General features: G+C 41.6%; 1 protein-coding gene across 1 annotated transcript in view; it reads left to right on the top strand.

Moving 5' to 3' along the window:
- The first annotated feature begins 9426 nt into the window (after positions 1-9426).
- PPP1CB (protein phosphatase 1 catalytic subunit beta) overlaps positions 9427-14109 on the top strand; it is a 34862-nt gene continuing 30179 nt past the window's right edge. Inside the window, exon 1 of the mRNA XM_020793104.3 lies at positions 9427-9835. Coding sequence (XP_020648763.1) covers positions 9784-9835 — 52 coding nt within the window. The 5' untranslated portion in view covers positions 9427-9783. The remainder of the gene's footprint in view (positions 9836-14109) is intronic.

The following is a 14109-nucleotide window of genomic DNA, read 5'->3' as shown; positions in this document are numbered from 1 at the left end:
CAAGCCCAAACAGTACACAGTCCTTAAATGTATGTTAACTAAATTGGAAATAATTCCTTAGAAATTGTTTTGCTACTCTTAATTCACTAGGGGTTCACTATTCCACTGTTTAATGTCTCATAGAATTCTTTACGTTTAGCCTAAAATCCCTTTTGTTGTAATTTAAACCCACTGATTCAGGTCCTATGCACTGGAGAGACAGTACAAATTTATTCCACCATCTACATGATTGTTCTTCAGATATTTGAAAATTGCTGTCTTATTGTCTTTTGATTATCTAATTATCCTTCAGATATCACCTCTTGGCTTTCTGTTCTCCAAGCTAAACACAGAGTGTGTTCAATGTTTTCTAATAGGAACTTTTCTCCAGGTTCCCTCAACATTTTGGTACCCTTTTCTGGAGATGCTCCAGTCTGATCTGCTAACTGTGATTTATGATTTGTCAGAAGTCCTGTAATTCATTACTTTGGGGGTATGATAGAAGATTGAGGGTTTTATCAGAGGAAAATGGTCCTCTCTCAAAAGTCATACAGTAATATTTTCCCTTAGGCCTACATTTTTTTTGTATGTTTGCTTCTGGCATTGGGGTTTAAGGATTGTTGATTTATGGTATATGTCTTAGCTATTGATGTGCAATTTTGTTATGAGGTGGATGGGGTTTATGATTTATTATTTATTGTTTACTACATTTGTTAACTGCTTGGAGTAGTGCTTATTTGTTTACATGATAAAATAATAAGACTTAGTTAATTTCACAATCAGAGGCCAGAATCTTGCTAGTATTAACAAAATGTTTGCATAATTTGCTATGGCTAATTGAAGCTAATTAACAAGTTGCTGGGCACATCTCAGTTGTGCAATCAGGCATGCATCTCGGCACACAGCCAAGACACACCATTACATCTCATCAGTTAGCCACAACAAATTATGTAATTCTTACATGGACACAAATACGACTCTTGCTAGAGACACACTAGAATTTTATGGTTCACCTAAGATGACTGTCTTTGCAGCAGAGATTACATCATCATGGTTAGTTGTGATTTCCCAACAGCAAAAAGACACAGTAACCATGGAAAAAGCAGCAGACATAGCTACAATGGCTACTTGCACACATAACTACACAGGAGAATGATGAATTAATGCACTTCCAGTTCCTTGCCATTAGGAGATCTGTTCCCATTTTCAACTAGTGTTAGTTTGTTATTGTGCCTGATCTCAAGGGGTCCACAAGAATTTTTCCTGTAGGAGGAGCAACAACACACTGCAGCTGTCTTCATAGATTAAAATACAGCAATGAAGAAATTTACCATTTGAAAGGAGAGCCCCTTTTCATCCACCTGCAAACACCTACATCTGAATTAGAACAAACTATGGAAAGTTTTAGTGTGATTTGTCTACTACATTTACATCTTGGCTTCTCTGGATAAAAGATCTAAACCTGGCTGCAAGTAAATGGAAAAAATGTGTCTGACTTTCTCCTCACAACAGTGAAGAAGAAAGGCAAGCATGTGGATGTAATGCTAAATTACATTAAATTACAAAAAGCATTACACTTTTCCCTTTAGCACTGGTGGGGTTAGGAGCACCAGACCCCATGTAGTTTAAAATCCATGTATAACTCTTAGGCCTCCAAACATGTTAACTACTAAGCATAAACAGTTGAGTCACATGCACACAAACATATAAGGGCAGCTAAAGGACCAAAAAAGCCTCTCTCAAAAGGAGGAAAATGGAGGTACAATTGCTAAGCTTTATTGCTTAGTAGGGATTTGAAGTGAGAGCTCCCCATTCTTGTCAAATACTAACTGCAAAACCACATGGGCTCCTTTGAAGTGTATCCTCCTTTTCTTAGGAAATAAGTCAGAAGCAAATTTTCTCTTTTAAAAATCTTATTTGTTGGAAAATAAATTGGAAAAAGAACTATGAGTTTATCACACTCTGATTTTTTTTTAAAAAAAACACATTCACTATCTTTTAAACAGCTTGCTCATTGACCAATGGCATACCTCTCTGGTTCACAACAGCATTCTCCTGTGCAGTCGTGTAGCTATATACCAGAGCACATGTGGAAAACAAGTGGGACTTGCAGATCTTCACCATAGGAAGAGAAAGGTAAGGTGCAGTACCTTTAATATTTGCATAAAAGACTAAATTTCAGCCGGTATGGCTTGTCGTTCAAGTCACAGCCGCTAAAATTCCTTTTAAAGGATATTTTTACATGGTAAAAGCACAAGATCCCTGTTCTCTTTTTCATGTGACTAAGCTAGGCTCACACATGCGAACTAACCTTTCAGCACTCATTTTGAACAAGTGAACTATTTCAAATCTGAATCTTCACAATTCAGATGCTTTCCAGGTCAAAACAGGGTACAAAAGTTTCACAGTAATTTGAGTATGGGCCAAGAGATGACTCTTTAATGAAAAAGCATACTCCTATATTTATATTTACAGGAGTAACAAGAGGCACAATCACTATGGGTGCTGAAACTTGGTGTCACCATTACAAAAATACAGAAGAACATCATTGATGGAACAATTATCTTGCTAAATTATAGCATAATTTTGATGAAATTCTTCTTCTCTACTACAATATGTAATACTACAAGAAACAAAAGCCAGTATAGCAACTCCAGCAGTTAAGCCTAGATCATCCCTGGTGATCTTCTGTCATCCTAACTGCAGAGGAATAGTAAGAAGGCAGATTCATAATGGATTCGTTGTAGCCTCTTGGTCTCAGCCCATCACATGTGATAATCAGAACAGTACACATAAGCAACTCCTGCCTGTATTGCAGCTTCTCTTTATTTGCTCCATGTGCTCCAGCTTTGATCCTGCTAAGAATGAGCCAATGTTTGGCTCGTTGTGACAAGCAGCAGAGTGGACTATTCTGCATTTACCATTACAAACTTTTGTGGTTCCTATTGCCTTTACTGATTATAGTGGGAATTTATTACAGATTTACTGCAGGTCGTACAGTCCCATTATGCACTCTCTATTCTTGCCCAGTACCGTACTCCCTCTGTGAAAGGCACCTCTACAGCCTGTGGAATGATGGACAATTTTAAAGCCATTACATGATTTCCCCTAAGCTACATGGAACAGATAGATACAGTTGGGGTGTTTCAAAAGGTCTGCTTACCACAAGGAGTGAGAAAGAGGCAGCTGACAGATGTGGGCGTTCCATCTCCTTGATATACATATGTGGAGTTGTCTTGTTACAGCCCTTGTAAGAGATTATGTTAGGATTCCAAACAGATGTTCATGTCAGGAGTCCTAAGGGACAGGTGCCAGACTCTTCTGAAATGACAAGTATTAACTGTATTTTCTTTCTATTTTGTTGTGAGACTTAGCCAGTTGTACAAAGTAACTTTTTAGCAGTGTTAATTATAGTCATGTTCTTACTTCCATACAATAAGTTTCTACAGGCAGAAACAGAGAATAACAACTGTTATACACACCAGCTGTAGTTCACGGTGATTGCTCAGTTTCACTCCTATCCACTAAGCATAATGCAAGCAGCACTATGCTTAGTGAAATTATTAATTTTTTTTTTGTGGTACAAAAACATTTTCCATCAGTGTAACTTTGTCCCCTACTAGCATAGGGAGGGGCAGGGACAAACTTGTGTAATAAAACAAAATGCCAAGTGACTACACTGATCAAAGGAAAAGTAAGTTGGAAGTTTTAGCTTGAACTAAATTATGAACATGATAATTGTGGTGCTTTCCCTCACAGTGGAAATAGCTTGAGATGCAGGAAGTAGGAAAATGAGGAACACACTGCATAAAAAACCCTTCACCTGCACTGAAGCCCACATACTCTGCATTTTCCTCTTTACAGTATAAGAAGGAAAAAGGGTGGAGATCTAATCTAATCACACAACTCATACTGTTTCACCTAGCTACAGCTTGCATTCTTGGGAAAAATCTAGCCTTGTTCAACAGGCTTAACCTGAGGACAGGCTTACTTTGTGAAGCCTTAGGAGAATATAATAACATTGTTGCAGGAGAAATGTAGGGAACAACGACAGTCATTCTTTGTGGCCTTCATAGATCTTATGAAGGACTTTGATTTGGTTAGCAGGGAAGGCCTTTTTAAAATACTTCCCAAGACTGGATGTCCACCTCGACTCCTTAACATCATCAGGTCCTTTCACGAGGAAATGAAGGGTACTGTAGTTCTTGATGGCTCAACATCAAATCCCTTTGACATCTGAAGCGTAGTGTAACAGGGCTATGTCCTTGCACCGACCCTGTTTGGGATCTTTTTTGCTGTTATGCTGAAGCATGCCTTTTGAACTGCAACACAAGGCATCTATCTCTGGACTAGATCAGATGGAAAGCTCTTTAATCTCTCTAGATTGAGAGCAAACACCAAAGTCCAGTTGAAATACATGTGGGACTTCCTCTTCGCTGATGATGCAGCTGTTGTTGCCCATTCTGCTGAAGACCTCCAATAACTCATGAATTGCTTTAGCAAGGCCTGCCAAGACTTTGGATTAACAATCAGCCTGGAGAAAACATAATTCATGGGCCAGGGCGTGGACTCACCTCTCTCTCTATTGCCATATCCATGCAAGAATTGGAGGTTCTTCATGACTTTGTGTGCCTTGGCTCAACAATCTCTGACACCCTCTCCCTAGATGTCAAGCTGGATAAACACACTGGCAAAGCAGCTACCATGTTCTCTAGACTCACAAAGAGAGTATGGCTCAATAAGAAGCTGATGGCATATACCAAGATCCAGGTCTATAGAGCCTGTGTCCTGAGGACACTCCTGTATTGTAGTGAGTCCTGGACCCTTTGTGCACAGCAGGAGAGGAAGCCGAAACACATTCCATATGCATTGTCTCCAACACATTTTTGGTATCACCTGGCAGGATAAAGTTCCAAATAGAGTAGTCCTAGAATGAGCTGGAATTTTAGCATGTATGTATACATTACTGAAACAGCAGCATCTACGTTGGCTTGGGCATGTCGTGAGAATGGCTGATGGTCGGATTCCAAAAGATCTCCTGTATGGAGAATTAGTGCAGGGAATGTGCCCCAGAGGGAGACCACAGCTGTGATACAAGGATATCTGCAGGCAAGATCTGAAGGCCTTAGAAATGGACCTCAATAGATGGGAAACCTTGACATCTTAGCGTTAAGCATGGAGGCAAGCGGTGCATCATTTTGAAAAGACCCTTGTCCAGCAGGCCAAGGCAAAGAGGCAGTCCCGAAACCAGCAAAATCAGGGAGCTGGCTAGGGGACAGATTGTATTTGTCTTCAGTGTGGAAGGGACTGTCACTCTCAAAATGGCCTTCTCAGCCACACTAGATGCTGTTTCAAGTCCTCTATTCAGAGCACGTTACCATAGTCTCTCGAGACTGAAGGATGCCTAACCTAATCTAAGAGAATATTTATTTATTATATTATTTATTTATTTGATTTATACCCTGCCTATCTGGACTACTCGTCCAATGCAGAGAGGAATTCATTTCTGCATTGGACATATATGTTCTCCTAAAAGTAAGCCAAGCTGATCTGCAGTGTCAACAAACTACTCAAATAACAAACCTATTAGCAAAATCCAGATGTTCTGAATCCCTTATCACCTGTTCTAATCATTCAGCACTTCTTTTATTTCATACTCTGAGTGTAATTAGGAATTGGTTATCAAAATTGCAAGATTCCTTCATTCTACTGTCCCACTCTACAGTTCCTACAAAGTGTGCTTTTTAACCACACCAAGCTTCTAAGAATTATAATCTATTTTGAAAGGATTGCTGCCATCCCTTTTTTAAAAAACTGAAAAGAGATGTCTTATAATCCTTGCCTTTCCACATTAGAGAAAAATGTAACTAGTCAGTTGGCTTGACCTATGACCAACAATCCAAATAGGGACTTGTTAATTATCACCAATTAGCCTCTGTGATTTATGCCATTTCCCTCCCAATGACATTGCTACAGAACAAGCTTTTGGCTTATGTGTAAGATATTATTCCCCCAGTGAACAACAGTCACAGCAACCAGTTCTTGAGAATAGGAGGAAAGGCTTTAGAGGGATAGAATGGCTTCTAGGGAATCTTGAATTTTAAAAAAAAGAGTATGATGACCCATAGGGTCCCTTCCAGGTCTGTAGTTCTAAGATGATGATGATATGCTATCAAGACAGTTCGGACTTATGGTGACCATTTTCAGGGCTTTCCTAGGTAAAGTGTGCTCAGAAATGGCTTACCATTCCCTTCTTCAGGGGGCAACCTGGGATTGTGCAGCTTGCCCGAGGCCACACAGACTGGCTCTTCTGGAATGCACAGTGAACTGAACTTGCAACCTTTGGCTCTACAGCCAGATACACAAATCCCAAGCTATCCAAAAGCTATTATTAACCTGACCATTAAATTTACAAATTAGCTACTTACTATTGAGTTCCAAACTGCTGAAATTTTGAGTTAAGCATCTGTATGCCTCTACAGAGATTTTACACTACCATTATATTTTCTTTCACGGTATCTGTAATGAAAGCATCTCAAGACATGTACAGAGTATATCTTTCCTTTGTAATTGGAAACTATTTTTTAAAAAAATAAAAAAGCTTCTATTTCATTTGAAAGGACATAGGATTTTAAAGAACAGGAGTTCCTCTGAAAAAAGCAGTCTTCTAAATATTTGTACTTAACAGAAACCAGAAGAAAAAAAGACATATTTTATCCTCAGTGATTTTTCTCCATCTTGTAATAACAGCTTGGATGATTAGTAAGAAATGAGAGGTAAAACTAAGCAGACACCAGAAGTGATCAAAAGAGGAGAGAAAAAAACTAAAACATGTATTTGGGAATATCTGTGAATATTCTCAGTATTGCGGTAATATCTTTTAGGCCAGGGGTATCCAAACTTTTCAGTATGAGGGCCACATCATATATTTTACTCATTTTCAAGGGCTGAAGTTTTATAATGGATGAGTAAGTTTTATTTGGATCAACAAACTTGTACTTGTATACTACAATATTAATGGGAATGATAGAACTTCTTGTTTAATTTCAAAATATTGCTGAACTGAGGTTTCAAGTTTGAGAAGCCAATTATTAGAATGGACTGAAGATGTTCATCAGATAAACTTACTCAATAGTTGGACTTCACATAATTCAATAGATTCATGCAGACCAAAATATCCCTGGTGGAAGTAATGGCAGAGGTAGTGGTAGTCTGTTTCAGCAAAAACAATTTAGGTTCTTGTGGTACCTAGCTTTGAGCCTAGCCATTTTTATCTGACATAAACTTTCCTCAGCTGTGGCCCATGCACAGAACACAATCTCAGGAGCAGGACATTTATACTCAGGTGGACATGGGAAAAGAGTGTGAAAGGGGATTGGACAGATTTCTGGAGGAAAAGATGGCAGGCTGCCCGCAAGATGGAACAGAAAGGAAAAAATGTCCCGCACAATCTGAAGGGTGGTCGTTACAGAGTCACCGACTTCCCAGTGACTTGACCTCCTCCTCACCCAGTGCTCCAGCCCTCCGATTTTCCTACTTGCCTTCTGATTGGAAGCCATCCTCCAGGTGATGTTGCCCATTGGCTTGCGGCCCAGTGACAATCAGAAGGTGCCGTGGGGGTGGCTGGTGCGAGGAGCCACTTCCACTGCCTGAAGTCACCTGTTCCCCCTCTTTACCCAGCATGTTGTTAGTCTGTGGAACTCCTTGACACAAGATGTGCTGATGGCATCTGGCCTAGATTCCTTTGAAAGGGGATTGGACAGATTTCTGGAGGAAAAGTTCATTGCAAGTTACAAGCCATGTTTGGGATATATAATCTCCAGGCTTAAAAGGAAGGTACCTCAAAATGCCAGATGCAGGGGAGGGATATCAGGAAACAGGTACCCTGTTTTCCTGAAAATAAAACCTAACCTGAAAATAAGCCCTAGTATGATTTTTCAGGATGCTCGTAATATAAGCCCTACCCCCCCCCAAAAAAAACCCAGTTAAGTGAAGGCTCCACCTTCCACTATTATGCTGCAACCAGTAGAAGATGACTGTATTTGAATAAATGTAAATTGTTGTACATGAAAAAATAAATAAAACTTCCCCTGAAAATAAGCCCTAATGCACTTTTTGGAGCAAAAATTAATATAAGACCCTGTCTTATTTTGGGGAAAACATGGTATCTAGTTGTCTTGTATGCTCCCAGAGACATTGGGTGGGGCCACGGGGAGATATAGGAAGCTGAACTAGATGGGCCCTTGGCCTGATCCAGCAGGGCTCTTATGTTATCCTCCTGCCCATCGCCTGCTTGCTGGCAGAGCAGCCAAGTCATGCTCCCAAGCAGTCGGGGAAAAGATGGCAGGCTGCCCACAAGATGGTCAGTACAGGGCCTTTCTCCGAGGCATGAGGGGAGCTGGGTTCACCCCCTTCTGCCCAGAAGGAGACGCATAAAGGCTGTGGCATGGGGCAGATGGATGCGAAGAGAGCGCAAAGGGACAAGATGTGCACTGATTCTGGGAGTGAGGGCAAGTGGAGTGGGAACGCCCATTGCCCTGGAGGAAGGGAAAGAAGGGGAAGCAGAGGAATCAGGAGGGGCTTCGAAGCCTGTCGGGCCCCTGGGGCAAATCACAGGGAAGGGTCAACGGTGGCAGCCTTTCCTTCTCCATCTACTCCCACCTGCCTTGGTACACATCTGAGTGGCAGCCCCACCAAGGCACAACACTCCCCCTCTCCCGCTGCAGATTTGATGGTTTTGCCTGGGAAAGGGCAGGAGCTTCTATGTTTCCCGGGTAGAACGCATTAGGGCAGGGGAGGAGCATGAGACCAATCCTGTTGCCAGGTGCTGTTAGGGAAGGTGAGGAGGGGGGGAGGGGGTAAGATCCTAGTCTGGACCAGGTGGATAAAAAGGCAAGGCAGGCTGGCTGTGGCCCGCCCGGCTATAGTTTGGAGACCTCTGCTTTAGACCAACAGAAAGAACACAAAAATATAAGCCATCTTTAGAAAACTTGGCATTTTTATCAGACAAGACGTTATACAGTAAAAGGCTTCTAGTTGGCGTGCAAGACAGGTATTTTTGTTTGGTAAGATGCGACAAGAGTCTGTGGAAATGCAAAGAAGGCTCTTGTAGTTTAGAGGGATTATTTCCTTTCCTCTACAATAAATGTGCGTTTGACAGCAAATGCTCGAAAGCGGAAGCAGGGAAAACCGTAGGATGGGCTCAATAAGCCCAACCGGGCTCTGCACATTAACAACACCAGGCCCCAAACCTCCCGTTACCAAGATACACACACACTGGAAATGAGAACAAAAGCACGCGAACTCCAGCGCGTGCGCAATCACGTGAAACTCTGAGAGCGCACTGAGTCTTAAGCTCCGCCGCGCTTGCGCAATCCCTGCACAAGCGACAGCTGCTCCACCTTCTTCAAGCCGAACTCGATACTCCCGCGCAGTTGTTGAAGTAAAAGCAACAGCGGCGAAGAAGGGCAGGGGGAAGGAGTGTGGAAACGAAGTTAGAGCGCATGCGCGGCAAGGCCTAAGGCACGAAGGCAGGCAGGCAAGCGGGAGGGGGGAATAGAAGGCGGGTTGACGGTTTCTTTTCTTTTTCTGGGTTGCGGAGCCGGGAAAGGAAGAGAGGGAGACCCCCCCCCCTGGGCTGGGCGCTTTCGGGTGCCGCGCTCGAGGGACTCGACGCCGCTGGCAGGAGGGTTTTTCAAGGGGGGGCTGTTGCTCTTCGTGCCGTCGTCGCCGCCTCCTTCTCCTCTTCCTCGGTGAAGCGCCCTCTCCCTGTCCCCGCCCGGGACTGAGTGCATTGGCTACAAAATGGCGGACGGGGAACTGAACGTGGATAGTCTTATCACCAGGCTGCTGGAAGGTGAGTGCGTACCGGGCACCTCAGAAGCCGGGACGGAGGCAGAGCACGGGTGCCTGAGTCGGGAAGGCCAGGGGTCGTTTATTTGCCGCGCTTTACGCAAGTTCTTCCTTCCGTTCCCTTCCCCACCGCCCGATAGTTTTCCCTTCACAGGTCCCGCCAGACGGTCCCTGCCCAGTTTATTGAGGAGGGAGCTTCTGGTAAACGATGGGCGGCGGGGAACGTTGGGCGAGCCGTGCAGAGAAGGGGATGTGCCTTCAGGGTGCGGTCTAAGAGGGAGACCCGTTTTGGGGGGGTTTATTTTTATATATTTTTGGTTTGGTTTTGGTTTTGCTTTGCATATTTTGTGCCATAAAGACAGTTTCCTCCCTCCGGGATGGCTAGTATACTGGACTGAAATGCAAGCTCACGTGAGCATTTGTTATCCTTGTTCTGATGTGGGTGTAGATGGAGTGGTACTAATAATCTTGGCTTCCAAACTTGGTCAGGCTTCATCTCTCTTAACCCGCTGTTGTACTGCTTGGAAACATATAAAGAAAAAAAAAGCCCTCGCGAGAAATACAGTTAGCTCTCCTTTGAGCGCTCCGTACTCTCTTCCACTACCCCTTCTCTCCCCCTTTACTACAACGACGGGTGAGGTAGAAAAGCGTAGGTAGGAGTAGGAGGTTCCTTTTCTCTCTCCTCGGCTCTCTCACTCTCCATCTCACCTTGGGCCCGGATCAGGGTTAGTCGCTGTCATTCTCTAGCATACACTGTTATTCCCATCGGATTTCTCTACTGTAACAACATTTGATTTGCAAACTACAGGTTTTGCTGGAGTAATGCTCAGAATTGGTTGCTTTCACATACATCATTATTTTAACCATAATGATGTGTAGTTTAACCTCTCTCTTCCCCCCTCCCCTTTGCCTGCTTTGGCGGCTAAAGAAAATGTGTCTCCATCCAGTGGAGTATGAGGATTTCTCATTTTGGTATGGAGTAGATTTTTTTTTCTTTATGCTTTAACCTCTTACTTTACTATAATAATGATATGTACTTTTTTTTATTTACAACTGTTGAAGAGTATTTAGATGTGAAATCCATGGGTTTTCCTCATCTGCTTTAAACATGAGTTATTACTGCTAACTGAAGGTATAAATCCCACACTAATTGCTTTGTTCTATTTTTCTGGATTTTTTTAAATAGTTATGAAATGTCAATATTTATAAAAATTGTTCAATTTTTTTCATTTCAACATTTAGTGAAAAACAAAACATAGAAGACTATTCAACTGAATAAAAGCTTCCAGCTTAGTTTTGATAAATAAGTTCAGAGTCTGTGTTAAATGCTAACATTAGAAGCATGATAGCATTAGAGAGAACATAATATGGCCATTAATATTACTTCTAATCAATCACCTTTGTCTTTCATGGCAGTCTGTACATGAGAACATTATACACATAGCTGACATAATAGTGTCCTGTGCAGAGGCAGCATTTTTGTATTCTGCACATGATCTGTTCAGCATTGGGGTGGGGCCAGCACTGTATCACCCACACATTGTGTTAACATTTTAAGAGGCTCTACTTAAAAACCTATCATAGGTGTTCATTGCTCCTATTAAGATGAGACACTTTCATAACACTTTTTAAAACAAAAGCTCATAACATTTTGGTGCAAAAGGCAAAATGGAAGAGTGGTGATAAACTTAAAATCGTACACAGTGTAGGGGGAAACTACAGAAGTTCCTGTAGAATTCCTTCTTCTCATCAAATTGCATGGCAGTAGATTCTGGCAAGATAAACTGAGGTAATTCACACAATCTATAACTAATTGATAGAGGTTATGGGCATAATATGTCATAATGACCCTAGCTGCAATGTCTGTAGAAGAGAACAGGATAAATACCTGAAGAATCAGTTCATCATTAGTTGATGTAACCTACTTATTTAGAGGCAACATGCCACTGACTAACAGAGCTTGGGGTTAAACAGCAAGAGAGGACCATGCGTCCCACACTTAGTTGAACATCTGAGACATGTAGGGTAGAAAACAAAGTATAACACTCTGCTAGATAGCTCTGCCCAGTTTCCATTGTGTAAGCTGAGATTGTCATGCTGAAACCCAGAGGCGTTTCCATTTGTATTTTAGGTACAGTATTTCCTTGTGCAGGCTCTGTAAATCTTGTTACTCTGTAGCATGAGTAGAACAAGATTCTTCCTCAGGATGCTGCAATATGGCTAGACTGCTTAAGTTTGGAACTGGCTACCATACTTGAAACTGAATATCTTATTGCTATACAGTGGAGGTGTGGTTTGGTTTATTTCTGGAAAGGAAAGAAGGGGATGCCAGCTCAATAGTTCATGCACAAACTCCTTGAGCGGGATTCTTTCTTTGACATTTAGTGTGATCAGTCACACTGTTTAAGAATATATACAAAAAGTGCATGTTTATATATATCATATAATATATATAGGTTAAAAGTGTCTTGTGTATACCATATCAATCTTTAAAACGTATCTGATTTTCTGAGATCCATTTCAAGATTTTGAATCAGCAGATGGGTGGGAACATTGTGATGCAAATTAATAATAGTGCTGGATTTGGAAAACTGTAACAGTGATTAATTTGTTGAAATATGAGGCGGATATATTTGCTGTTAAAGCAATTTCCTTATTACTAAAATGTTGCAGTTAATACACTAGTTGAAGTGACTGAAAACAGACACATTTGACAAGTTTGCTATAACTGTTTTCAGTCAGTTTTCATGAGTGTTTCTTCTTGCTGTTGTGTGAGACTTCTTAACTTAAAAAGTTATATTCAATTGATTCAATTAAAAAGATATATACTTAGCAGTATGCAGTTCATAAATTGTAATATCTGCAACCAGGATTATTATAAATATCTGAATTGAATATAAAAACAAGCATCATCTTTTGTGAATTAACTGATTGCAACAAGTGAAAACAGGTGATGGATTCTAAGCTATAAAAACTTGCGTAGAAAATTTTCAGAGTAGTTCTGGTTTGAATTTTAAGAATTCTTAGTTGGCTTCAGCATAATATCAATTTTTTTTAAAAAAAAATCCAACCTAATTTAGAATAGAATTTGTGGAGTAGCAGTTCACACCAAACTGTGAACTATATAGTCCCCAATTGTAACTTCTTCATCATTATCTTAAAACTGCAGAACTGGAAAGGACCCTATGGATGATGATGATGATGATGATTAGACATGGCATATTCATATTCGTGTCCCTGGGGGAGGTGCCTGGGAAGTGCAGTCCTTCTCCCCCAAACTGGCAGGTCACTGCATAGTGCACACAGCCAGTATCCATCTCATCACACCAATCATGGAAGTAGCCCCGCTGGCACTTCCCCACCTCCCTGGTGACTACTGAACAGATGAATGGGAAGATTAGTCATCCTATCTCCTTGACAGAGTGGTTGGCTGTACGGGGAAGCATTGGCTAGGCTACTTTGGCGATTAGCATGATGGGAACGATGCTGGCTGTGTGTGCCACACTGCAACCAGTAATTGGATCTGCTGGTTTAAGGGGAAGAACTGGACTTCCCAGACACCTGTGTTACAGGTATTCGTATCCCTGGGGATACAAATACAAATACCCCATGTTTAATAGTAAAAACAACCAACTCTTGTCAAGGAGGCACAGTCGGGAATTGAGCTCCCAACCTCTGGCTCCGCAGCCAAATGTCTAAACCACTGAGTTACCCAGCAACTCTTAACTCCTAAACTCACATTGTAGCACTTGGACAAACCACTACTTCTTTGTTTCAGACCCTCTATGTTATTGGTCCAGCATTGACTGATTCTGTTGCTTAAACTTCTAAGTTTGCAACTAGAGTAAGCCCATTGAATCAGTGGGGATGTGATGAATCCATGCCTGTACAGTAGTGCCTTGCAAGACGAATGTAATTCGTTTCACGAGAAGTGCTGTCTTGCGAAAAAATCATCTTGAGAGGTTCCCTATGGGAACCTCGCAAGACGAATGAAATTTATTCGTCTTGTGAGGGATCAGTCATTAAAAAAAGTCTTGCAAAGCATGGTAATAGAAGAAACCGTCTTGCAAGGCACTATAGTGATCGCAAAAAACAATCTTGCAGGTTTTTCGTCCCACAAGGCATTCGTCTTGTGAGGCACCACTGTATATGTTTCTTTGAGTAAATGGGCCTACTTTAGTTGTAAATTAGCTACACTAAGCAACAAGATGTCAGTCATTAGATTATAGTCCAAAATTCTATTGCTTAGTGTAGTAAACTGCAGTAGAGTAGACCCAG

The sequence above is a fragment of the Pogona vitticeps genome, chromosome 1 (genome assembly GCF_051106095.1).
Source record: "Pogona vitticeps strain Pit_001003342236 chromosome 1, PviZW2.1, whole genome shotgun sequence".
NCBI classification, from domain to species: domain Eukaryota; kingdom Metazoa; phylum Chordata; class Lepidosauria; order Squamata; family Agamidae; genus Pogona; species Pogona vitticeps.
Note: the sequence above shows the minus strand (reverse complement) of the source record. Positions and strands in the feature narration are given on the sequence as shown.